Below are 26653 nucleotides of genomic sequence, written 5' to 3'. Positions count from 1 at the left end.
GAAGTTCTTCCGGAGGTGGGAGTTGAAGACCTCCCGGACAGGATCCTCTGCCAGACGTTCCCAGTTCACCCTCACTACACGTTTGGGCTTGCCAAGTCTCTCTAGCCGAGTCCCCCGCCATCTGATCCAACTCACCACCAGGTGGTGATTAGTTGACAGCTCTTCTCCCCTCTTCACCCGAGTGTCCAAGACATACGGCCGCAGATCAGATGATACGATTACAAAGTCGATCATTGATCTCCGGCCTAAGGTGTTCTGGTACCAGGTACACTTATGAGCCACCTTATGTTCGAACATGGTGTTTGTTATGGACAAACTGTGGCTAGCACAGAAGTCCAACAACAAAACACCATTCGGGTTCAGATCGGGCAAGCCGTTCCTCCCAATCACGCCCCGCCAGGTTTCTCTGTCATTGCCCACGTGAGCGTTGAAGTCTCCCAGGAGAACTATGGAGTCGGCAGGCGGCGCCCTTTCCAGGACCCCTCCCACCGACTCCAAGAAGGCCGGATACTCCGAAATGCTGTTCGGTGCATAAGCACAAACAACAGTCAGAGCCTTACTCCTCGCAACCCATAGGCGCAGGGAGGCGACCCTCTCGTTCCCCGGGGAAAACTCCAACACAGCGGCGCTCAGCCGGGGGCTCGTGAGTATCCCCACTCCCGCCCGGCGCCTCTCACCCTGGGCAACTCCAGAAAAGGACAAAGTCCAACCCTTCTCCAGGAGCTTGGTTCCAGAGCCCATGCTGTGCGTGGAGGTGAGCCCAACTATATCTAGCTGGTACCGCTCCGCCTCCTGCACCAGCTCCGGCTCTTTCCCCGCTAGTGAGGTGACGTTCCACGTCCCTAGAGCTAGTCTATGCCGCCGGCGATCGGCCCGCCCAGGTCTCCCGCCTGGCCCGCCGCCCGGTCTACATAGCACCCGACCCCGATAATTCTCCCTGCGGGTGGTGGGTCCACAGGGTGACTGCTGCTCCATGATGTTTTTTCGGGCTGAGCCCGACCGGGCCCCATGGGCGAAAGCCCGGCCACCAGACGCTTGCCGACGAGCTCCCCTCCTGGGTCTGGCTCCGGGAGGGTGCCCCGGTTTCCCTTGTCCGGCAAGGTAACTTCAGTCCGTGGGCTGCTTATCATCAGGGTTTATTGAACCGCTCTTAGTCTGGGCTCTCCCCCGAGACCTGTTTGCCTTGGGAGACCCTACCAGGGGCTGATGCCCCGGACAACATAGCTCCCAGGATCACTGAGCCACTCAAACTCCTCCACCACGTTAAGGTGGCGATTCATAGGAGGAGGGATTTAAACCAACTTCTTCAAATTCAACTGTGATAAATCTAACATGATCATCATCGGTCCCTTACTAATCCCTCACTAAAACCAGTAACAACTTCTGCATCACCAACGAGAACTCTGTCTCCCTCCCCACACATCCACAACTGCAACAGCATTCTTTATGGCACATCATCCAACATCCTAAATAAACATGACCCCTGTTCTCCAGAACCTCCACTTGCTCCCCCTCCCACAACGGATCCTATACAAAGTCCTTCTCCTCACTTACAAAGCCCTCCATAATCAGGCCTCCTCCTACCTCACCGACCTGCTCCACCACCACACTCCATCGGGCCACCTCCTACCTCACCGACCTGCTCAACCACCACTCTCCATCGGGCCCCCTCCTACCTCACAGACCTGCTCCACCACCACACTCCATCGGGCCGCCTCCTACCTCACCAACCTGCTCCACAACCACACTCCATCGGGCCCTCTCCTACCTCACAGACCTGCTCCACCACCACACTCCATCGGGCCCCCTCCTACCTCACAGACCTGCTCCACCATCACACTCCATCCCGTCGGCTACATTCCACCCAGGAACAAGCACCGGACATGTGGTGACAGAGCCTTCTCCATAGCTGCCCCCTCCCTCTGGAACACTCACCAACACATCCGAGACTGCACTGAACTTTTCATAAATCTCAAATTAAAAACCCACATTTTCAGAACTGCTTTTAATATGTGACCGATGTGTGTTCTAAGTTTTTAGTGTATAGCTCTTTTTATGATGTGTTTAATGTTAGTAAAGTGTCTGAGAATTTTGAAAAGCACTATATAAATAGAATGTATTATTATTATTATTATTATTATTATTAAAGGGAGTGGGTGCAGCAGAGTGGGTAAGTGAGAGTGAATGAGCTGATGAAGTGGCTGTGACTAACCGGTGCACTACATGGCTGATTAGGTGAGTGAGAGATAGAATGGCAGGAGAGAATGGAAGCTGAACTGTGACAATGTATTGTACACTCGCATGTCGTCATGTTAATGATCTGGGACAAGTTGAGTGTTTGCCTCTGTATGCCAAGTACATACAGAGAACACATGTGGATAACCCCGCTCACTCAATGATGGATGAACTGGCTCCTATCAGACAGTGCAGCTCTCATGTGTTTCCTCTACATGGAGTAGACCTGTGTGTGTGCAGACAGTGATTCATTGGATAGATGGCACTGAATACAACAATACTGTTTTGAGTTACATTTAACTAATATTCTATATCGTAGATTATTTGTTTTTGTAAATATATGGTATTGTAGCTATATCCATCTATAGTGGAATGTGCTTACAACATCGGGTTGCATTGCATTTTTTATATATGTGTGTATGTCAAAGATATAGCTCTCCCTGCTTTCACTGTCACAAAACTTAATGAGAGCAAACTCTAGTAACCTTAAATAAGAAATGCACAATTGACTAATACCACAAAAAGACAAAGTAGGTAGAGTCTGCAATTTTGATCAAAGCCCTAAATGCCTACAAGCAAGGTAACAACGCCCCTTTGTCACAGGAAGTAGCAACACTAACTAAACGCAATACATCAGAACCTGGCTCAAGGCTGGGCAAAGGAGGGGAAATATTTGTTTTGAAAACTAAGGGAAATTAGTCAAATTATCTAAATATTACAAAAGCAGACAGGGTGGCAGCCAGATGGAGAGAATGACTTGGTCACCAGTTTAGAGCCTTCAGCCAGTCCAGGTGGGCGGAATCTCGCTGATAACCTCCCTCACCCACCAGGCTCCTGGAGGGGAGAATCTGCTCAGAAGTTTGAAAACATTTAGGATTCAGAAAACAAACGGATTCACCTTCTGAAGTTCATCTTAGTTTAGCATGTCACCATGCTATCACTAAACAGTTATTTGTGCATGTCTTTAGTCATAATTCAAAGTAGTGAATCTTGTAAGTAGAATCTTGTAAGTAATCTTGACCTGATGATTGCACTACAGCAGTGGTTCTCAAACTTTTTTCAGAGATGTACCCCTGAGAAATATTTTTTTCAGCCAAGTAAAAATATATTTGCCAGCAGAAAGCAGAAAGCTTTTTTTTGGTTGAAAAAAAGATGTAATACACATCGCTGTCATGTGTTTCAGTTTATGAACGTACACTCATATGTCATTGAATATTTACTATTTTTAAAGGATTTTTTAATGGAGTGCCTTCATGTACCCCCAGGTGTACACACACACCCCCATTTGAGAACCACTGCGCTAGAAGATCACCAAAGTAATTAGGATACATAATCTCATGGCAATCCATCCAGTAGTCAGTGGATCACCAAGATCACTGGGATTCATCCTTTATCACAAATGTCTGGAAATATGGTGATCTGTCCAAACGTTCCAAGTGCCCTAACCAGCCTTGCATGGCAAAAAACAATAGAATAGAATTTGTTCAAAACATTCCAGAGTGCAGGAAGTGAACACAATCTAGAATGATGGAATGCTGAAATGGTCCTCCAATTAAAAAAATGAATCTCTTTGTCCATGCAGGGTAACCAGGACACACCGGCACCCCCAGACCCATCCATGGCCCAGGCTTACCCATCAGCCCAGTTTGCCCCCCCACCCCAGAACAGCATTCCAGCTGAGTTCACAGCTTCACACCCTCATCAACATCCACACCCCCACCCACATCCACACCAGCACCCAGCAGCACCACAGGACTACACCGGTGTCCAGGCCTCCGTCAGTGAGCATCCACTCAACATGTACCAGTCCTCACAGAGCCACAGTGAGCAGATTGGGTCAGAGTGCGGCAGTCAGACGGTCACCGGCACAGCCACAGTAAGGCATCATGGGAGAAGCTGGTGTTTAAGTTGGCAAACGCTGGGTTACATAGTTTATTGTTTCTGTACTATACCATGCTTTTAATTAATATTAATTTCAAACAACCTGAGCTATATATATATATATATATATATATATATATATATATATACATATATTGTAACATACGACAGAGAAATATAAAACATACAAGAAACAGTGTGGTTTTGGAGCAGTTTGGAGCAATATGATATGTGTACACTATTTTTCAAATAAAATAGAAAGCAAAAGCAGTCCCCATTAAAGCGGAGGTTAACAAAACCATTACCATACTTAAAGTAACCTGTGCTCTCTATCAGCCCTTCCCTCCCATCCTGTCTGGACCCCATCACAGGTCACCCTATAGAAGACATCTTACAAGGCGGGCAAAAAAAGGAAGGGTTGGGCTGGTAGTAGTGGTAGTCATGGATGCAGTAACTTCACCTAGTAGCTCAGTAAGTCCGGTCCTCGTGGTAAGGTTACCAGTTTAAATAAATCCACTAAACAGTATACTATTATACTATACTTAACTAGAGTTTCTTTTTTTCTACAATGTCTGAGTATAACATATTTCCTTCATGAGTTCCAACATTCAACATAAAACTACGACTATAACTACAAGTACAGCTTTTTGTAAGCGTTTCGCCCTTCTTCCAGTCTTCATGCAACACTTAAACATGTCACTGTGCTGGAAACACATATCCATCTCCTCTTCTATCTGTGGGTTTTGTAAGTACAATTTCCCAAACGTCAGGCTCTGGAAAGCTAGGAGAAATCTGGTTCCTACAAATGGCCAGCACACTTTTAAGATATTAATTGCGGTGGGTTACAATGGTAAAAGACTGTTCTCATATGAACTTTTTCCCATGCACACATGTTGCACAGGACAGGAGAGTGTCCCCTCGTCAGACTCATTCTCACCTACTGGAAATACTTTGGTTTGATTTAGTTGAAGGGTTGCACCTGGTAAGACTGTGCTAGAGGCAGAGCATGACACGGATTGCAGTGTGGTCATGTTGCCAGTTTGTAACTTGGTCATGAACAATGAGTCTTGTGAATTTGTCTTACAATTTCAGCATCGGCCCTTACCACCAGAAGTTCCAGAATCTCGTTGTCTGTCAGTTATACATTTTCATTGGCTGAAAGGGGGTTTAGGAATGTAAGCTTGGACCACAACCTGTGGTTTAGGGGTGTAAGACTTGACTGAAGGTGTATACATAATGTTGCATTCAATTCACTTCAATTGTATTTGTACAGCCCAATATCATGTATTACATATTTGTCTCAAAGGGCATTACAATCTGGTCAACACACAACATCCTTTGTCCTTGGACCCTCTAATTGAGAAAAGCCCTCCCTAAAAGAAAAAAAAGAAACAAGTAAGAGGAACTGAGGAGGGATCCTTCTACCAGGATGGACAGAAGAGCAATGGATGGCATGTGTACATAAGAACATAACAGTATTACAACATAGTCGATCCATAAACAATGGTACATATGACAGTAGGTATAGCAATAGTTGCACAAATAACAGTGGAAACAATGATATAAACAACATATAATATAAATAACAGCAGCAGTGGATATAAAACAATGTTAATGATAATAACGGCAGTAATAGTAGCATTAATAGAAATGTACCTAATAATGATAATAAAAATAGCAGTGTGTGTCACAGGCAGGCCCACGACATCAAGCAGGATCCTGCACAACAAAAAAGACTCTTTGGAACAAGCAATGTTAGTAAAGGCCATGAATGCAGATAGATAAAATGGAAGCGGAGGAGAGAGGAACTCATTGTATCTTTGGAAGTCTCCAAGCAGTCTATATTTAGGGTCCAAGGCAAGCCAGAGCTAGTTCTAACTATAAACCTGAACCTGCCCTAACTATAAGAGTTATCAAAAAGATAAGTCTTAAGTCTACTCTTAAATGTGTTGAGGGTGTCTGCCCACCTGACTGATATGGCATTCTGGGAGTGTTGTGTTTTAGTGTGGTAATATGGTACTGTGAGCTCTTTAAGATATGATAATGTTGGTATTGAGAAGGATTTCTAACGATATTCTAGATGTTACGTGGAGCCAGTGCAAAGAAGCTTTCTTGTTTTTTGTCAGTACACGTGTTGCAGTGGTCTGGATCAACAGAAGTCTGAAGACTTAGTACAATAACTTCAGTTTTGTCTGCGTTTACTTCAGGAAGTTGCAGGTCATCCAGGTTTTGATGTACTTAAGGCATGCTGTGTTGCCAACTGGTTGATGGGAGAAAAGCCATCTAAATATATATCAGGGTTTACAGCTGTTTCCAAGGCTCTCTATTCAAGGATATATCAGTACTGATTGAGGGCAAGAGATTATTAATCTTCTCTCTAATAGTTAGAATCTTATCATTGAAGAAGTTCATTAAGTCATTACTACTGAGGTCTACGGGAATACACGGCTCCACAGAGCTGTGACTACTATATATATATATATATATATATATATATATATATATATATATATATATTTTTTTTTCTTCTTTTATTCCAGACTCACTGCTCCACCACACAAATACAACAACAATATATAAAATACAATACAATACAGGGACATAGGTACAATTACTCCAGTTAAAAAGTCACTTGTGGTTTTAAAAAATATACAAACACTTGTTCCAATGTTTCCAGAAACGGGAAAAATACCTTGTATCACTCTGTGTTGGCTCAGTTAAGACTTTTATAATTACATTTTCGGAGTCATTTAATCAACATTTAAATTTGTATACTACTACTACTACTGTGGTCTATAGGAATACATGGCCCCACATTGCTACTACTACTAGTACTACTACTAGTAGTACTGAGGTCTTTAGGAATACACAGCTCCACATAGCTGCTACTACTACTACTAGTACTGAGGTCTATAGGAAGACACGGCTCCACAGAGCTGGTATTACTACTACTACTACTACCACCACAACTGCTACTGTGGTATATAGGAATACATGGCTCCACAGAGCTGCTACTACTACTTTAGCCCCACTAGTGCATAGGCTGAGGGATGGGACTTTGGTCCAGACTGAAATAATGAATAATTTGCCATGTTTGGTGCAGGTATTAATTTCTCTAAAACCCAATGTAAGAAATCATCTCTGTTTTATATATCCCATATGTCTGAAGCCACAGTCTCTTCAGCCTGGCCTGGCCTCACATATCAGTTTATGATGCCAGAAGGGATGAGATGAGATGCTTTGTATCACTGTCTGTTTTTTTGTTTGTTTGTTGTACTTCCTCACTGTGAGTGTAGGTGGATGCCGCCACCGATAAGGAGCTCTACACAGATGGCAATTGCTGCTGTGTGTGTGTGTACTCTCCTTTCCATATGTGCCGGTACATACCTAGGCGTTTCATGGAAGACATACAGTCTGCTGGCCTTATGCTGCTTCTTTTCAAGCTCACACACCCACACAATTACACACACATAGACAGAGGCTGTATTTTTAGCTGGCTTGAAGCCTGGATCTGTTGGTGAGCAGAATAAAGAGAAAGGAGAAATGGAAGCCATTGTTTTTCAGGTAGGACTATGATTTTAGTATGTTACACATTATTACTAAGATCCATGAAAACACAACCACTAGAAACAGACAGGTGTCGCTTCCATACAAATGGTATTCATGAGGCCAGTTTGGGATATTTTGTATTAAATTGCATTTTATCCAATATATTATCCCTATCTGTCTCTGTAATTTTTATTCTGTGTGTCTTGCACCCGTCACTCTGTGAACATGCCAGATTTCATTTCATGTGAAGTACACTGCCAGCGAGAGAAGTTATCTTCCTTCAAATTTGCATTTTATTCTACTTTCTTCCACTCACTTTCTCATGAGAGTGGGAGGAAGACACACACACACACACACATATACACACACACACACACACACGTTTCCTCTCATTCACCTGAGCCTGCTCGCTGTGTGTGTGTGTGTGTGTGTGTGTGATCAATGCTCTGCTGCTTCGTGAGGAGTCCGGCCTCAGGGTGACAATTTGGTGTAGTATCCCCTTGATAGTCATATGTGGGGTTTATTAATTTTTGAACAAGACTTGTTCATAAATAGAGGTTCCAAGCCAGCTAAGGTACACACCAACAGCTGTTGTAACAAACACTCTTGTCATGTAAAAGGAAGCTGTGAAGTCCTCCCCTGTGTTTAACAGCCATTGATCTCACTCACACTGAGAGGTAAAGGACAAATACGGCCTGCTGCTGGTACTCTTTATAAGTGGCATGAGCATCTATTATGCCTGTGTTTGCATATTTAACTCTTTCCAGTTCAAATTTATTTTTTGTCTAATGCACCATTTATAACTGACATGAGGTCTGATACTGCGTTCTCCCAATAACATGAGTAATTATTGTGAGAACTAATCTGTTGTGAAAGAGAAACTAAACAGACCTTTTTAAAAATATGTTTTCTTCACACATATTCATAGAATGCATTGAATAATCTTCGACTAGAATAGGAGTATGGTTCTATGAATTCTGGATGAGATGGTATGTTATACTTCATACTTTAAGCTCTGTCCTGCAAGCTGCACTTTAGGTAATCAAACTGATTTAGATATTCAGATATCAAATGTAGGTAAAGGTGATCACAGGCAGTAGATGTCCATCTACAAAATGGGTCACATTCCCAATGACAGGAAGTTAAAAGACAAATGAATGGCATTGGAGGTCAACCACCATCTTTACATGATTGAAGTTCAATTGCAGGTTTTGGAAAATTGCTTTGTTTCAGTGTACTTTATTCTGTTTTCCAGCAGACAGATGATGCTGCCCAGACGGACAGTCAGCCAGCAACACAGACGGTATCTGAAAGCACAGACAGCAAGACCCAACCCAAGAGACTTCATGTCTCCAACATCCCCTTCAGGTTTAGAGACCCAGACCTCAGGCAAATGTTTGGTGTAAGTACAATATCCCACAGTATATGACCTTTCTGAAATTTGAAACGCCCCAGGAGTTTTTTTGACACGACATTTGGATCAACAAAAAGTAAAAATGTCTGGGTTTTAATTTTCAGTTGATTGATAAAGAGAAAAAACAATCACTGAGTGTTTATTCTTTTATTTGTCTTTACAGCAATTTGGCAAAATCTTAGATGTGGAAATCATCTTCAACGAGCGCGGTTCTAAGGTACATGGTGCTTCAGTGTTTCTAAATGTTATTAATATATATTTTACATTTGTAGTAACTGTTTCTGGTTGAAAAGAATGAATCAACTCACAAGTTTAAATTAAAGGAATGACATAACCAGCTCAGCTAGGCTCAGGGGATTACATTTCAAAAAAGCTGTACAGACATCACTGTAATTTATATTTATATTATTATTATAAGTTATATCATACACCAGCATCAGTGATAACCAACCGGCCTTGTCCTGCTGCAGACTTTCCCTTCTCTGAAAATATACTTTTGATGAATAGACTGAATTTTAAATGGTTCAAAAAACTAAATTTATTTTGGGAACACAATAACATTTCTAACATATAGAATATTCTCGATCATTTATGGTAACCAGGATAGCAACGTCATAGCAACAAATCATGTCTTAAAGATGTACTGGGCAAAGCAAACACACTTTTGGACATCTGGACTGCACAGGGCTGAAGGGCAGAATCTGAACTCTGTACAAGCCAGCAAACTTTGGCTGATGAGTACTTGTATATTAAAATAGGCTTCTTAAAACAACATCATATTTTTATGCTGAGCTAGACTATTGTCTATCAAAGACAAAGTTCCCTTTGAATTCCTGAAATTCCTTTGAGATTTAAAAAAATGTGATTATTTGCCGTTTTTGTGTTCTTACAGTAGTTTTGGCTGATGTGCTTTTCTTTTGGATTAGACAGTATTCTTTGTTCTGTTATTGCCAAGAAGTTATGTCCTTTTAATATGTATATAAAAATGTAATCTTATCTTTTATGATTTAATCAGAGGAATGGATTTGTGTTACTACCTTGCACTATGGGAATTTTGCAGTAGATGATTTACGTCTAACTACATTGTAGGCAACTGTCATAAACCCCTGCTATAAAAGCAGGCATTTATTATTAAGACATGCTATTAACCTTCAAGACCTGACTTTACTGGGACAGTGTCTGTAATGAATGCGAGAAAATAGTGTGAGGCTTTCATTTCAATAAATAACAGTTGTGAATAAAATATCTTACAAGCATTATTGTAATTATTTTCATTGTTCACATGAAACACTTTAATTCACTTTAGTTAACTGATGTTCTATATGAATTAAAATGGGCATCCAGTAAAAACCCTTCCCCCAAACAGCAATGGTCCTATCATTGCTTAGCAACCACAACAAGGGGAGACAGGCCTGTCCAGCTTTGCCTTTCTGAATCAGCTGTGGTCATGGGGCTCTCGCAGAGCAATACTTATAGGGTGGTTTCTTTTATCCACCTTTTAAAACTAAAAAACTAAAGAGTAAAAATACAAGGAATAGAAAAAATGTTTGTCTGGTCTAACATTAGCCACTAACATTAGCATGTCTGGCAAACTAGCTTACTACCAACGTTAGTAATAATTGCCCAGACATAATTACATAGTTAAATTATGTTGTAAGGTTACAGGTCATTTGAGCAAAACCCCGGTTCAGGACTAGAACATCCACTGCATGGGAGCTGGTTCTGGATTCTGCCTTATGAGAGTACAGAGTAATTTTAGGAGCTCTGTCGAGCTGCCGATTATGTAATCCCCAAAACCCGAGGAACACTTGATGTTTTGCCTGGAACATACAGCTTTGGTCAAAGTCTTTTAGCATGCTATCATGAACTTAGCCCTGTAGTGCACATTGCAGAACAACAGGTTCCAATTTCAAAAAGAGCAAAATCATTGTTCACTGACCAAGACTGAGAAGCCCGATTGTGTCTACATCTGTCTGAAATCTGGCTAAGAAAGCACCTGGTGCGGTATGAACAGAATTGTCTGTGAAACCATGTAGTCCATTTGAGTAAATGCAGTCCTGCAGTGCAACTGAACATGTGCCATCCGAGAAAGGGAAGCTTGACAGGCACAGTAACAGTAACCAAGGGGACAGGGCTTTGTGAAGGGTTACTTCCCTCTCTTTTCCAAACTAATATGTCATATTATTGGATATTTATTAACATAGGATACTGACGTAGAAGCAGAATATTGTGTCATCTACTTTGCTGGTACTGATGCAAGCCATTGTTCACTGTAATGTTGAGTATGATGTGTAAAAAATAATGTGCATGTTGTTCTTGCCTCTTTCCGTCCTGCATGCAGGGTTTTGGGTTCGTAACGTTCGAGCATAGCGTGGACGCCGACAGGGCCAGAGAGAAATTACACGGCACCGTGGTAGAAGGCCGTAAAATAGAGGTGCATGTTCTAAAATACATTCTTCCTGCCCTCCTTTCCTCTTTGTGTCCGTGGTTGTGTATTTGTGGTTGTGCGTGAGCGTTTGACTGTCCTTCGCCACATCCCATTTTTCCATCTTTCTCATGACATTAAACTGTAAAGACATCAAAGCCTCATCATTTCCCTTTCCTTGTGCAGTGTCATTAATCTAAACACCAATCAATGTCCCCATAATAGTAGTACTAATTGTTGTGAAAGACTTCGATTGTTTTGTTTGTTTACTTTGTTGCAGCTTTTTCCTGTTTTTATTTTATGTTGTACTGTCAAAGCATTTGGCCTTTCCAAGGTTTAAAAGTGAAAATCCATACTACCCAGCATTACAGATATACATATTTGGGAGGTGCAAAAATTGCTTTGGAGTTTGGCCATAAACGTTAAAAATAAAAATTGTATAACAACAAGGAAAGGAAAGAGTTTTCCCCCGGAAAAATAACTCAAATCGTTCCATGGCCAGAAAAGGTATTTAGGAATTTTGAGACACTTGAAAAGTACAATTCAAAGCTCAAAACTAACCTGATCCAGTAGCCTGACAATAGCATTATTGCATTGTGTTGTGGAACAACAGCTAGACACCAACAGCCTTGAAGCATCACTCTTACCATTTATCATTTTCAATTCAATTCAGTTTATTTTGTATAGCCCAATATCACAAATTACAAATTTGCCTCAGAGGGCTTTACAATCTGTACACATACGACATCCCTGTCCCAGGACTTCACATCGGATCAGGAAAAACTCCCCAAAAATAACGTTTCACAGGGAAAAAAGGGAAGAAACCTTCAGGAGAGCAACAGAGGAGGATCCCTCTCCCCAGATGGACAGAAACAATATATGTCATGCGTACAGCATGAACAGCATTACAGAGTTACATAAACACATTCAATGAATATCCCAATGTATGAATGGACCTCCACAATCCATGAAACATAAGGGAGGTAGAGAGAAAGGGGAGCGGGGCGATCAGCAGGGCCAAAGCAGGAGGCTGGCTCACCAGGCATCAGACACCTCCAGGTCCCATGTACCCTATGAGACGTGAAGTCACAAAGACTCCGGGGAGGAAGCAGAGTTATTGCAGTTGCAATCTTCCATTGCCAATACTTAAAACCAGGCAATGTCTACATCTGTTGTATCTACAGATATAATATCATGTATCTCTATGGGTGTGCCTGACAATGGTTAGAATACCCTAAAACCACAGCAAGTCTCCTCCATCCATCCATCCAGCCTCTTTCAATCGCTTATCTGGTGGTCCAGATGCCCCTTCTTCCAGCTCTTCCTGGAGGGTCCAGATGGGATATGTAATCCCTCCAGCGTGTTCTAGGTCTTTACCAGGGTCTCCTTCCAGTGGACCTCCCCAGATCACCTACACATGAAAGAAGGAAGGCCAGGAGAAATCCTAATCAAAACCCCAAACCACCTCAACTAGTTCCTGATGCGACAGAGAAGCTGTTCCTGTTCCAAATCCCTGCTGACATTCCCACTTTATGTCTAAGGGTGAGCCCGGCCACCCTGCAAGGGAAACTTTTGGTCATTACCTAAAATGAATGACCATTGGTGAGTCTTGGGATGTAGATTGAGTGAACTTGGCCTTCAGGCTAAGCTTCCTTTTCACCATGATAGTATGGTACAGTGTCTGGATTTACAGATGCAGCAGCAATCCATTAGTTCCATTTTTCACTTTTCATTTTACATTCCCTTGTTATCAAGAACATGTGATATTTTTGGCTCCAGCCATATTTATTAACCTAACAAATTGCAGATTCCACCACACTTTCCAACACTGTTTGGCACATATAGGGGATCATTGGGAAGCAGTAATCTCAAGCAGAATCAATCATACAACCAGCAGTCCCTGCTAGATACGTATACCCTACACCCTACACTTCATAGGTCGACACCACGTCTATAATTTGAGCCGGGAGCCCTCTATACTACATGCAATGACAAGGTTATCCCCAGACACAGGTAATCCAATTTATTTAAACTGCTTTGTCATCAGCCGTTTTAAGGCAACAAATAGCCATGTGGGCCTATACAGGAACCATGTGGAAACTTACCACGGCGACAATTATTTCATCTTTCACATTGAAGTACTGCAAAATGATATCCAAGTTAAACTGTTTACCCGAGATGAGAAAGATACAGCCCACATGCTCATACTAGGGGTAGATATTCCGTCAAAGCCCCATTGCAGGACCCCATGTTTTGAAGTGAGCGAGGAGAAGTCTTCCAACTTTCTTTCATGATTGTTATTGCTCCAGCAGCCACACTAAGAATCTTAGATACAAAACCACAAAGCCTTACTCTGCCTTGTGCCCTTTAATTTGCAATAACAAAATAATTCTTCTGGATCAAGGAAGTGTGGTCATTTTATGTAATCTCATCAAAATGAACTGCCCTCAGCCGCCATCCACCAGCTCAACTGTCTGCAATGAGAGAGCTTTTTATGGTCTGTCTTAATTAAAACTCACACTCAATTGATACCATTAACTGGATGTTACACTGATTTATGTCACCAAATAAATCTGTATGATGGATGAAGTCAGCTTGTCCAGACAAACTGTTCGGAGTTATGCTTTAAGAAACCAGCTCATTGCTTGTAAAGAGATAGCTGACGGAGCATTTGTGCAGTGGAATGATTGCAAAGTGTTCTTGGCCAGCTGAGTAAGATGCTGCTTATTCCTTTCTCATCCCCTCCTCCCCCACCATCCTTCCAATGGTAGCTTGTTTAGGGCCCCATCCAACACAGTTACAACGGTAACAGTACACAAACAAGTTTGCGGGGCCAAGAGGTTTGGGAATGGTAAGTGTGGGCGAACAAGCCATTCTGCCAGCATTTCCTCTCTCTCTATTCCTCTCTCTTTGGAACGTTTGCAACGCTAAAACTCACGTGACATTTATTTTTGAATTGTGGTTGAGTTGATGCTGTATATTGACATACATATTTTTCTTGCGTGTCAGCGTGCGTGTCCATTCACTAAGTGTTCTCCTCTAGCTGCGTGTGCGAACGATACTGACTGAGATTTGAATTCGTTTGCACATCTATCTGAGATTGTTGGAAAACCATTTATTAATTTATTTTATTTTACTTTGGAAGACAATGCACCCTAATTTTGATTTACCCTGTCAGCTGTTGTTTGAATTTGGAATGATTTGATTGGTTGATTGATTGACTTGGTTGGTTTATTTTAGTACATCAATCTTCTGTTTTTATATTAATAATGATTATTGCAATGAATTAGTGAGACTGTTGTCTGAGTGTGAATGCTTTGTGTTGCTTTTGTCACATTATAAGGTTGACTGAATGTTGCAACATATTATCTTCTCCCCTTCCCCAATGACATTTCTTTTGACTGTTTTTTCTCCTCCTCCCGCCTCCCAACCACCACCGCATGCATCTATACATTTACAAAACATCATTTTGCCATGTGCATCTGTTGTTTCTCTTCTGTTTTCTGTATGTTATTGAAATGTCACTATAATTGGGGAGAGCATGCAGGGAAAAGTCAGAGGATAGAAAATATGCAAATGAGAAAGAAAACGTATTTGTCTTGGTTGTGTTTTTAAATGTTTCTGAATGCTTTTCTGAAAACACACAAATGACATGGGTGTTTGCCGTGAGACAGTGTTCTGCTTTCTTTTTTTACAACATTCGGGAACTATGCATGCAGATTCACTCTAACAAGTTACTACTAATGTAAAAGTTTCACAACTCATGGAGCTCTCTTCATTTACTGCAGGTCAACAATGCAACAGCCCGAGTAATGACAAACAAGAAGACTGTCAACCCATATGCAAATGGTAAGGACACATCAATGTGTAGAATGACGATGAAATCTCTTCCCCAAGTTGTACATTTTCATGTTTTATTGTTATGCAAACATTAAATCAAGGTGATTTAACGGGGCATTCTTGACACTGATCATCAGAAAAAAAACTGTGTTAATTACAAAATATATGCTACCCTCTTCAATAGGATGCACCCACAAATCAGTTAAGTGGAGATCATCCATGTGTAGTCAAGGGGTTTCAGTTGATTGTGGTATACACACACCTAGACCTGCTTCACCAGTCACAGCTGTATGGGAGAGTGGCAAATATATAGCAGCTCTTAATAAAGAAAAAAAGAAATTAACATGACATGTCAGCTACAGTTTTGAGAGGACACATGACAAACTCTTGTCAGCTGTAAGAACATTGAAAGCAAATTTTGGTGTAGGCCAAACATTGCACATCATCATAAACACAGCCAGCCCACCATAAAGCATAATATCTAAATAAAGAAAAGTTCTGATGCAATTGGCAAGACACCTACGAATATGGACGAAGCTTGTTTTACACCAGACAATAAGCGCTAGGAAAAAACTAAAGCTATATGAATATGGCAATAATAATGGTAATAACAATATTAATGAGCTACAGCTCACAGATCTTTCCAGTATGTTTATCTCATAATCCCCATTCAACCTGACCTAAAAGATGGATTTTACATCTGTGGCATCACACAAAGTTTGCTGAACATTTTAAAGCCTGTATTTTAATTTACCATAGCCTGGTTTCAGCCCTCTTTATTACAGTTTATTTTGGATCATATCTTTATTGAACTAAAACAGGAAATTATCTTAGCAGCAAAGTAGCATCCAAACATAAAAACACGGAACATAAACAGAGTTAAAGCTGCGAGCAGCAATGAACGGGTACTCGCTCACCCGCGCCGGTCGGGGGTGCCGGTCGGGGGTGCCGGTCGGGGGTGCCGGTCGGGGGCGCTGGCGGGGCCGCCGGTCGTACGTTTTACCGTTTGTCGCGTAACCCCGATATTCTTTCGCCAGTAGGTGGCGCGTTAACTGCGAGTGAAAATAAGCTTGTCGATATCCTCAGACCGCAACTTATAACAAGCACGACGAGTTTGGTGCAGATTCGAGCAAGTCTAGTTGAGCCAGTAGGTGGGTCGACTGCGAGTGAAATTAGACTTGTCGATATCCTCATGCCGTGACATGTAACAAGCATGACAAGTTTGGGGCAGATTAGAGCAAGTCCAGTTGAGCCAGCGGGTGCTGCTTTGACTATGACTGAAATTATGCTTGTCGATATCCTCAGGCCGAGACATGTAACAAGCACGACAAGTTTGGGGCAGATTCGAGCAAGTCCAGTTGAGCCAGCGGGTGCTGCTTTGACTATGACTGAAATTAGGCTTGTCGATATCCTCAGGCCCTGACTTGTATTAAGCACAACAAGTTTGGGGCTGATTAGTCCAGTTGAGCCATTAGGTGGCACTTTGAGAATGTGAACAAATACATGCACCATGTGTCTCTACGTGAAGTGTTAGACCACGTTGTGTAAATTACATGTGAATCTGATGCATTTTAGGCTCATTTGTTTTGGCCAGTAGGGGGCGCTTTGAGAATGTGAACATATACATGCATCACGTGTCTCTACGTGAAGTCTAGACCATGTCATGTAAATTAAAGGTAAAAAAAAAAGTGACGAAAAAATTTTGCCCTGGCCTGGATTTGAACAAACAACTCCCAAACTCAAGAGAGGTGTTTATCACATTGCGCCACTAGTTTGCTGCAAAGATTTGATCGGAACTCGTATAGCTAGAAAATATTAGTGTCTAAAACTTGTCATTTTATTTTTTTAGTAGGTGTTCCAATGACAATTTCGAAAGTTTCTTCACAATTTCTTAATGTGTTCAGGGCTTGACTGGCATCATGCATGATTATTTTTGGAAAGATTGGTTTAGTTAAAGCAACAGTCTATAGCATAACAAAAAACAGAAAGTGGGATTTTATTGGAATTATTTTAACGACAGGTGAGAGTGGGTGAAAGCGACGTTTGTTTGCAGAATAATCATGCTCAAGGTCTTCTGATCATCCTGGAAAGAAGATTGAAGTTGATCGGATTTTTTTTGTGGGAGATAACGTTAAATGTATACTGGCAAAAAGTGGCAAAAACGAGAGAAAAAACGCGAAAAACGGGCAACTTCAGCGAATTATTATTAGTGTTCAAATCGCACAAGATTTTTTTTTGCAAGTTAAGGCATAACATGCACACTTAGGAAAAATGTTTCAAAGTGATTAGTCCCAATAGTGTTGACGCTATGAGCATTGAAAAACAAGACACGCCCCTGAGATGTTCATTGATCCATAGATCCTTACCACAATGAGATATAAAAAAACGGTTCACATATTCTACGTCATCTGGCTTCAATAATTTGATTGATATCAGGTTTGGTTGATTTTGACCAAGCATGTAGTTAAGAAAGTCAATTATGTGTTTTTCACAAAATTCAAAATGGCGGAAAATCTAAGTAGGCAGACCAAGTCAATCGGACATTCTGGGTGAGGTGCGTCGCCGGTCAAAATTTGAGGGGGCGCTAGAGAGCAACTATGAATTGCAAAAATTTGACTCCCTGATCATACGTCTATTTTCACCAAGCCTGACAAGCTTGCCAAATTTGAGCGGTTTTCGTCGCTCGCAAATACTCCCAAATTGCGCCCAATGTTCTAAAATAAAAAGCGGAATAATAATAAGAACCCTAAGAAACTCAATAGGGTCCTCTCGGACTGACTTTGTCAGTCGCTCGGACCCTAATAAAACCACAATAAGACAATTTTACTATGCACACAATACATACAGAACATACAGATTGTAATAATAAAATGCTAATATGTTTGAGAAACCAGGAGGAATAACATCAAATACTTCATCCAGTTTTTGGAAACCTGTATCTCTGACATTCAAAATACATCTGTGATTACCCAGATTTCTTCTGTAATTCAAATAGTTCTAGTGTTGTGCTAATTGACAGCAACATCATCTTTCTGTGCCAGAATCAGATACATAATGACAGAGAAATGGCCACAAGGCAACACGCATTGGTAAAGTGAATAACTATGTCTGACTGGATTATGAAGTGGAGACAGAATTCAGTCAGGTAGTCCAGGCTGAATGACACACAACAATGTTCATGCAGCACATGATAAGAAGATGAGGAGGGGAGCAGAGGAAACAGCTGCTCATTTACCAGGCAAGGAAGATCTAACAAAAGATGTCATTGTGTTGTATTGTGGGAAGTGAAGGGGTTTTAGGCATGATAAGGCTGTGACAATGTCAGTCAACTACTTTAGTCTGAATGAAAAAGTCTCATCTTCTACTGGACATATTGCTATGAAATTATACACAGGCATCCATGGTCTCTAATCGATGTATCCTAATAACTTTGGTGATACTAGCGCCACAATGAGGTTCACATTTATGGTTTTGAGTGTCTCAACAGCTATCGGATCATCCATTAACATTTAGCTCAAAGCACGGCTCTTTGTAAGTACAATCCATAGATGGTATATCAGAAGTGGACGAGTCACTGCCACACAACCCATTGGTTTGTGGACCATGGTTGTGAGGCCTTGAGTTTGGCATCTTAGTTTATTTGGAACTAGAAGTGACAAACCAGGGCTCCTGCAGTCCATGCCGAAGTGTCCTTGGGCAAGACACTGAACCGCATACTGCTTCTGATTGTTGTGCCATTAGTGCTCTTCCTGTTAAGGCCAAACTCACCACTGAGGCAAGGACTTAAAAACAAGACTCAAGACAGCTCCAAAAAAACATTCTTTACTAGCAGAGGTTCGGTACACAGGCAAGCAGTCCGTTTCGGCAAACAAGGTGAAATACAATATAAAACAGGAAACCCAAAAATGACATGACATGTGAAAACACAACTCATGGAACTTGACGAGGTGTTACACTGCCATCAGTTTACCAGTGTGTGTTTCTTGGTAAATGGCATTTGGTGTACAGCACTTTGAGTGGTCGTAAGACTAGAAAGGGGCTGTAAAAATGCAAGTCCCTTTACCTTTTAACATTGCACGAGGGGTTGGAGCTAAGTATGACTGAACGCTGCATGTCAGGGTTAGGCAACCTAAATGTTACAATACTTTTTCATGAAGTGAAAACACAATGTGAAAGGATTAAAGTTGTAAGATGAAAACAAGGAAAACGCTGTGGGAGAGACCTGTCAATCCCTTTGTAGCCCCATCTGCTTTATGGTCTGTTTGACTCTAAATTACCATAATTTACTAAATGAACATCATGCTGTATTGAAGAAGACTTGAAACTTGAGATTGAGTCCATAAACTCTTGTTTACAATGTTTACTGAGGGAATGAATCAAGAGAGAAGTAGTCATTTACTCAGAGACTTCTATACAACCAGAGTAATCGCCCCCTGGTGGTCAGTTGAGAGAATGCAATTTTAAAGGAGCAGTGTTTAAGATTTAGTGATCTAATCTAATGGTGTTGCACATTTTATTTCATCCAACTGAATACCCCAACGCTTACTCCTCACTTTGCAAGCTTTTCGGAAAACAACTATGGCTTTCAGGTAAAGTAAAAATGTGAACGTCTCTCTCTCCGTTTGAGGTTATTCCTTTTTCGGCTGTTGTAGAAACACGGTAGTGCAACATGGCAGACTCCTTGACCCGCTCAATATGTAGATCTATGCGGCTCATTCTAGGTAACGAAAACCCAACGATTCTTAGTATTTAGGTGATTCTACACTGTTGAAAACATAGTTATGAATTATATTTAATTTCTGCCAATTAATCCCCGTTAATCCTACACACTGCTCCTTTAAAGTTATTCCGCCTGGATCTCCAGTCCCACATAACCTTGTGGGATTGTAGCCTGAGTCACAGTACCCCTTTAACCAAGTGTTTTGAGATATATATGTTATGATGAATTCGAAATGATCCAGATATGTTCCATATACATGTTTGTTCAGTCTCAAAGAAAATGTAATTCAGGCAAACATCAGCAATTGAAAATGAGCTGTACAGTAAATCAATGTAATCAGACAATATAAGACGTTTTGGCAACTGACATGTCAAGACGATATGAAATCCAAAGTAAAACAGCTTAGTCATTTGACTCAATATTCATGTGACTAACTGTGTTCTAAAGATGTTAATACATTCCCAGGTTGATTTAAGTTCAGTCAGAACCTACAGGTTCATGTAAACTACGCAGACTAAACCACTGCTCCGTGCTCTGTCTATTCCTCTCTGTCTGTTTCTTTGTCTTGCTGTCTGTCTTTGTTTCAGGCTGGAAGTTAAATCCAGTGGTCAGTGCTGTCTACAGCCCAGAATTCTATGCAGGTAGGAGGACATGCCCTTCTCAAACTGTCACCATCTCTTTTGTCGTTATCTCCCTCCTCTGTTTTCCTTCCATGCAACATACAGCCAGTAAATTAGTGTTTATATTTTGAGAACTATGCTGACATGCACAGACGCAAATACAGACTGACATCGCAGCTGCAAAACAAATGCACATTCTGCAACCCCCACTGCCACCCAGATGTCATCTTCAATCTTGGGCCATCCCTGCGTTCACCTCCCCCAGCCCTTACAGACGGCCCACCCCCACCCTGTCATTAACCATGGCCATTAAGGTGAACAATACCTGGGTTTTGTGTTAAGGGGAAGAGAGACAGATAAAAGAATGTGGCAGAGGAGAGGAGGAGTGAAGGAAGGCAAAGGACAAGAGAGAAGGAAATTGAATTGTCCATTTCTGCAAGGACATTAAAAGGTGTGAAATATATTTTGTAAATTAAAATCAATATTTTCAATTTCTCCAGACAGTCGTTTGCCTAATTCACCCTCACATTTTTTTAATTACAAAATGGCTTTCTATTGATTTACCTTTGTTTCACCTTTCCAGTTCCCAAAATGCCATTGGGGCATGTGTCTGTGTGTGCCTGTGTGTGTGTGTCTGTGTGTATGTTTGTGTGCGTGCGTGTGTGTGTGTGTGTGTGTGAGTGTTTTGCATGGATGTGCACGTTTGATGAGTCTACAAGCTTTTCAGGCTTCTTCTGCTTCTTGTGCTATTAATAGGTTATGATTGCAGCCATTCAGAATGGAGGCCAGGACCTGTTGGTTAATTCATTGTGATGTGTTGATAGCAGAGCAGAGGCAGTGTTGAGGACTCACCAAATTATAATAGCGAAGCACTTTGTCAAACGTCTCAGGATGAAAACTAAACTAAAAGATTTTGTTTGCTAACTTTTATAAACCCTTCTCCTGAAAAAGAGTCGAATCAAGAGGAATAGGAGTTCATACCGTGGCTAACCGCTGCTATTGGCTGCTATTGGCTGCTATTGGCTGCTTACAATGTATTACATACTCAACGTCTACGTTTGTTCAACATTCTTTTGTGTGACTAAACAGAATTTTATTTTATTTTTTATTTTATTGGTTTATGAAGTGGAATTATGTAAACTGTAATTACCATTTCACTTCCTGAGTGCCTACTTGCTAGTTGAAAAGTGCTAATCTCATGTGACCAAACGCTCATTTGTGAGAACATAAAGTCTGAACTAATCCTGTTTTGAATGTTGTCTGTTATGGTTTGTCTCTGACCCCAAGCGCACGACAACAGGAAGGTTTAGTTCTAGCCGAACACACGGCGTAGTTTATTGAGCACAACAAGTCGCTGGGAAAAGAAACACAAAAAACTCAAAGTGTCCCCTTAGTCCACGGGTGATCGAACATCAAACCCAACAAAACCAAAAACTCTTCTTCTCCAGGGGAAGGGAGAAAAGGTAATCCACTGGAAGGTCGAACAGAAAATAATCTACACAAAAAAATCCAAGAAAATACTCCACACAAAAAGTCAGCAAAGACACGAGGGAAAGTTCAGTGAAGACACAGGGCGGAAAGTCCACGGACATCATGGCACGAACTCGCAACGTCAGCACAGACAGTCCTGATCTTTATCCCCCCCTATATTATGCAATTCACGTACTATTGGTTTCATACGAAGGTTGCAGACACACACAAACCTCTCACGTTCTGTTTTAGTGTACTAGATAGCCTGTTAGTGTGGAATTTCGCACACAGACATGGTACAAACCAATACTAGTAGTCAAATTATGTTCTAGTTAGAGTTGGGAAACTAACTTGGGCTGAGAAGGGATGTGAACAGTAGTAGTCTCGTACAAAGTTAGATAATCATTAACTCTTTTTGGTCAGAAAACATGAACAGGTGATTTTAGTGTGCAGATGTGGAGTGAAGTCCAAGCATGAAGTTTTGAAAAGACACATCTGAAGGCAGCACAGAGGAGGCAGGATGGAACCATATGCTGATGATGGTGCACAGTCTCTCAAAGGCATACATAGTGGACCATGTTGGAGAAAATCATCATATCATATAGTTTCAACACCCTACATTTAGTTTAAAAAGAAAACGGTTTATGTAACTTGTTTGTGAAAAGAGACAAAAGTAGTTGTGTGAGGAATGATAGGAGATGGCTAAAGGAAGAACTACAAACCCAGTTTACTTTGACTCGAAATTTGGTAACATACATTCAGGCACAAATATGAAATTGTAGCTCAGCTTTTAACCCATACCAAGCATTAGGAGCAGTGGGCTGCTGTAAAGCGCCAGGAAGAAACTTGTACAATCAAACTGAAGACATGACTTGGAGTTGTCCCCGAGCTCTGGCATCAACTCAAATATTCATTCTTTTTTACAACTTGATAAAATGCTGTAGTCAGTAGGCATTTAGAAGAAGTGCCGGGTCTGAATATGTTAGTCTAGTCTGCCTGACTCATTGATCCCTTATCTGACAGTTAGAATCTATGACCCAGACCATGGCTCTGTAATATCAGAATGAATCCTGGTGCTGAAGTAGCAGACAGATTAGTAATTCGTAAACATGGTCAATGAGTTCAGCAGTATTGCTCAGTATTCTTAAATTCGTAAGAGTCCTCTATTTGCATATTCCAACCACTCCTTTTCATGGAGGCCATGTGAAGAGCAGAGTGGTGCAGCGGTGGAACAGTCATCAGTGTGACTTTCAGGGTAGCCAGGCCACTCGCTCCTAGAATCAAGGTGACAGAAGATGAATAGGAACAATTACCAGCCTCACTCCTCTCCTTGTCTCTCTTTGACAAACTCTTGTCCTTTGGCTCAAACCTCCCATTTTTCTTCAGGTAATGAATGATTCACTGTTTCTATTAGCATTTTTATTAGATCTCTTTTTTGAAGAGATGTATAATTAGGGTTGAATATGGCACCTAGATCTCCTTCTCAACCTTCACTCACCCCCGCTCTGAAATTAAGCTTTGAGTCAGTTGGCCTCAATTAAGATTAATGATAAGTTAATAACAATACCACTGCAATAGCTCCACTCCACTGCCACTCTCTTTAAACCATGTCTTCCTATTCTTTTTTACACAACTGGAAATAGGAGAACACTTTCCACTTGTTCTACATAATTCAGATTAAAAGTCACCACTGCAGGCGTACAGCTCTTTGTGCTCTACAATGCGGTGATTAAAACAACCTGCCTTACGAGGAGTGGGCATCATTTGTTTTCTGTTCTATGTCTCCAGTACCAGGTTTTCCCTACCCAACAGCCAGTGCAGCAGCAGCATATAGAGGAGCCCACCTAAGAGGTCGAGGACGGGCCGTGTACAACACTTTCAGGGCGGCGGCCCCGCCTCAGCACATTCCAGCTTATGGAGGGTGAGCATTCATTATTGCTCTGGTCCTGTTGTCATTTCTTCCTCTTTGGCCTCTCCTTCTCTTGCCCCTTAATCCAATGGCAAGTCCTGAATCTCTGAGCTCAGTCAGCGGAGCAGTGCATATCAGCATCGCCTCACAGCGATAACACACTCCCCCACTTCCACAGCATGATAATTCAGCCAACTGGCATGCTCCAAGACATGTGCCTCTGCACGCACTCATGGGACATTATAGTCAATTTGGCCTTGTACTGTGGTGTCATTGAGAGAGGCTGTGTTCATGGTGGGAGATGTTCCACTTTGTGACCACTCTTGGGGTTTACCCAGTTGCCTAACAAAATAAATAAAAAAAGCAAAGTACACTAAGCATCTTCCAGACCCAGCAGCAGCTCTGGCTGATCCTCCGTGGCTGAATGCTCTGGAGACCAGCCAAGTATAGCTGTATATTGTGGGCACTCAGATCTTTGTCATTATTCTGTTGCTTCTTTTTAATTTATTGTGCTCTTGATGACAAGCAAATGGACACTAAGGAGGCTGGATGGGACTCTATTTAAGAATGGGGAAACATGTTGTTTTCTGATCACACAAGTCAGAAGTCAAATGGGGTGTTGATTTTCAGAATATTGCTCAAATAAATGTGATTTACTATTGTGATTATTAGAGATATTTTAGAAAGAGAGGGCACAACAGGAATATTTACTTAAAAGAGCTCCAGTCAAACCTTCATTTATGGAACATGATGCAAATATGACATTTATGTTAGTTTTATGTAATAATGTGAGGAAGGATGAGGTATCATAATCACTCCAAGCACAACTCATGTTCTCAGCTCTTGTTTTCATCTTGAGTGACATTTAAGTCACGTGCATTATTAATTCACAAAGTCTGCATCCATTGCACTTTGTCACATTTTGTTTTATCAATACCCCATTTGTTTGCACCTCAGCCAAGCGTAAATAAAACATTTTTTTGCAGTATTTAGTTTAGTTTTTTTGTCTTTTACAATTCTGGCTTGTCGACTCTATTTTCACATTTCACACTTTTTTCATATACTCATATATATGTTTATATATTAAGATGGCCCTATGAACCTTGTTAAGTTAAAGTGTGCCTGTTATTTAGTTTATGGCATATTGGCTTTACTTTTAAGCCCCGAGCCATTTTCTAGGTTTCTGCTCGAAATAACATACCCAAACTAAAAAGGGTGTATCTCTGCAACCACAAAGGCTATTTAAATAATGTTGGTGTGATAATAAAGGAAAACCATGTGTGCTTTAGTTCAGATGTGTACATATTATTATATTTGTTACTGGTTAAGAGTAAATAAAGATGCAAAAGTTGAATTTCCAGGTTTGCCTAGAAAGAAAAGCACTTTCAGGATGATTATCTCTTGGAAAGATGCACAGAAACAGCACAGCAAAGATCATAGCACAATATGTGACCAGTCTCTCTGCAAAGTTTGACTTTGAAAAAGTAAAGCAGAACAAAGTTAGAGAAGTTTTAGTACAGATAAATTAGGCAAAATGGGCATTTGGACAATTTGAATTTTCTCATGTACCAAACCATATATTTCACTTGTATATTACTTATGGTGTTCAATACATCCAAATATAGCAGTCTTTGTTGATTAGAAGAAGAAAAATGATAGCCAAAGATAATCAACATTTGTGACTGTAAGCGCTAAATCGATTCATGTTGCTGTGTTCTTTGGCTCATATCTCGGTGATGCTTTGGTGCAGAAGGATTCTGAAAAGATATTTAGAATCTGTGTGGAGTTGCTTTTTGCTATCTGGCTTTTTCTGATAGCACCGAGCTATGATATTTTCATAATTCTTTCAGTTGGTGTTTGAGTTGTGTGGAAATGGCTTACTGATTCTTGTAGCCCAAGTTATAACATCAATATATTTGCTCATGTTTATTGTAAGGTTTTACATAGTCTAACTATAATGTGTAAATCGGCGCCCAAGTGGGCGCCATGGGGCTTAAAAGGTTTTAAGAAGCTTCACTTGTTGCCTGATTATACTGAATGAAAGGCAAGTTTTGTATTAATATCGTACAGCATCAACAACAAATTCAAATTATTATATTCAATTCTTAGAACAGCTTCTTAGTAAAATATGAACGTTGCTCATAAAAAGGGGTGACTTGGAAATAAAGGCCTGTCTCCAATATGAGAATACTTCAAATGAAGGCTGCTTTCTGAGAATATATGGTTCATTATTTATTGGTTTATGAAGTGGAAATAAGCCAATACAAAACACCCTCCTTCGAACACAGGTAGATTAAAGCAGATGTGCATGTGCTTCTGCAAAAGGCTGGAGGGATAAATAATACCGTCCCCCACAACAATGCTGTCACTGTGAGGAAGCGTCACATAGGATGAGCACGATAGGTGTTTGGGTGAATAATCGAGCAGGGTCTTGATAAAGAGATATGTGCTACAGATTGTACTTTCATTAACGCTGCAGCACCGCTTAATTGCCCCAGCAAATGATGAATTATTAATCTGGACCGTGATGTATTTTTATTAAAACTGTCTCGAGTGGGGAAGAGCTGTGACAGCTAGGAAGCGATGTTTG

General features: G+C 41.1%; 1 protein-coding gene across 1 annotated transcript in view; it reads left to right on the top strand.

Annotated features, from left to right (window-relative positions):
* Nucleotides 1-3811: 3811 nt before the first annotated feature.
* The window catches only part of rbfox1 (RNA binding fox-1 homolog 1), a 71492-nt gene continuing 48650 nt past the window's right edge, over nt 3812-26653 (top strand). Inside the window, exons 1-7 of the mRNA XM_034539869.1 lie at nt 3812-4111; nt 8921-9067; nt 9243-9296; nt 11421-11513; nt 15293-15353; nt 20652-20705; nt 23943-24075. Coding sequence (XP_034395760.1) covers nt 3812-4111; nt 8921-9067; nt 9243-9296; nt 11421-11513; nt 15293-15353; nt 20652-20705; nt 23943-24075 — 842 coding nt within the window. The remainder of the gene's footprint in view (nt 4112-8920; nt 9068-9242; nt 9297-11420; nt 11514-15292; nt 15354-20651; nt 20706-23942; nt 24076-26653) is intronic.

The sequence above is a fragment of the Cyclopterus lumpus genome, chromosome 8 (assembly GCF_009769545.1).
Source record: "Cyclopterus lumpus isolate fCycLum1 chromosome 8, fCycLum1.pri, whole genome shotgun sequence".
Taxonomy (NCBI): domain Eukaryota; kingdom Metazoa; phylum Chordata; class Actinopteri; order Perciformes; family Cyclopteridae; genus Cyclopterus; species Cyclopterus lumpus.
This window is presented reverse-complemented; position numbering and strand designations above follow the sequence as displayed.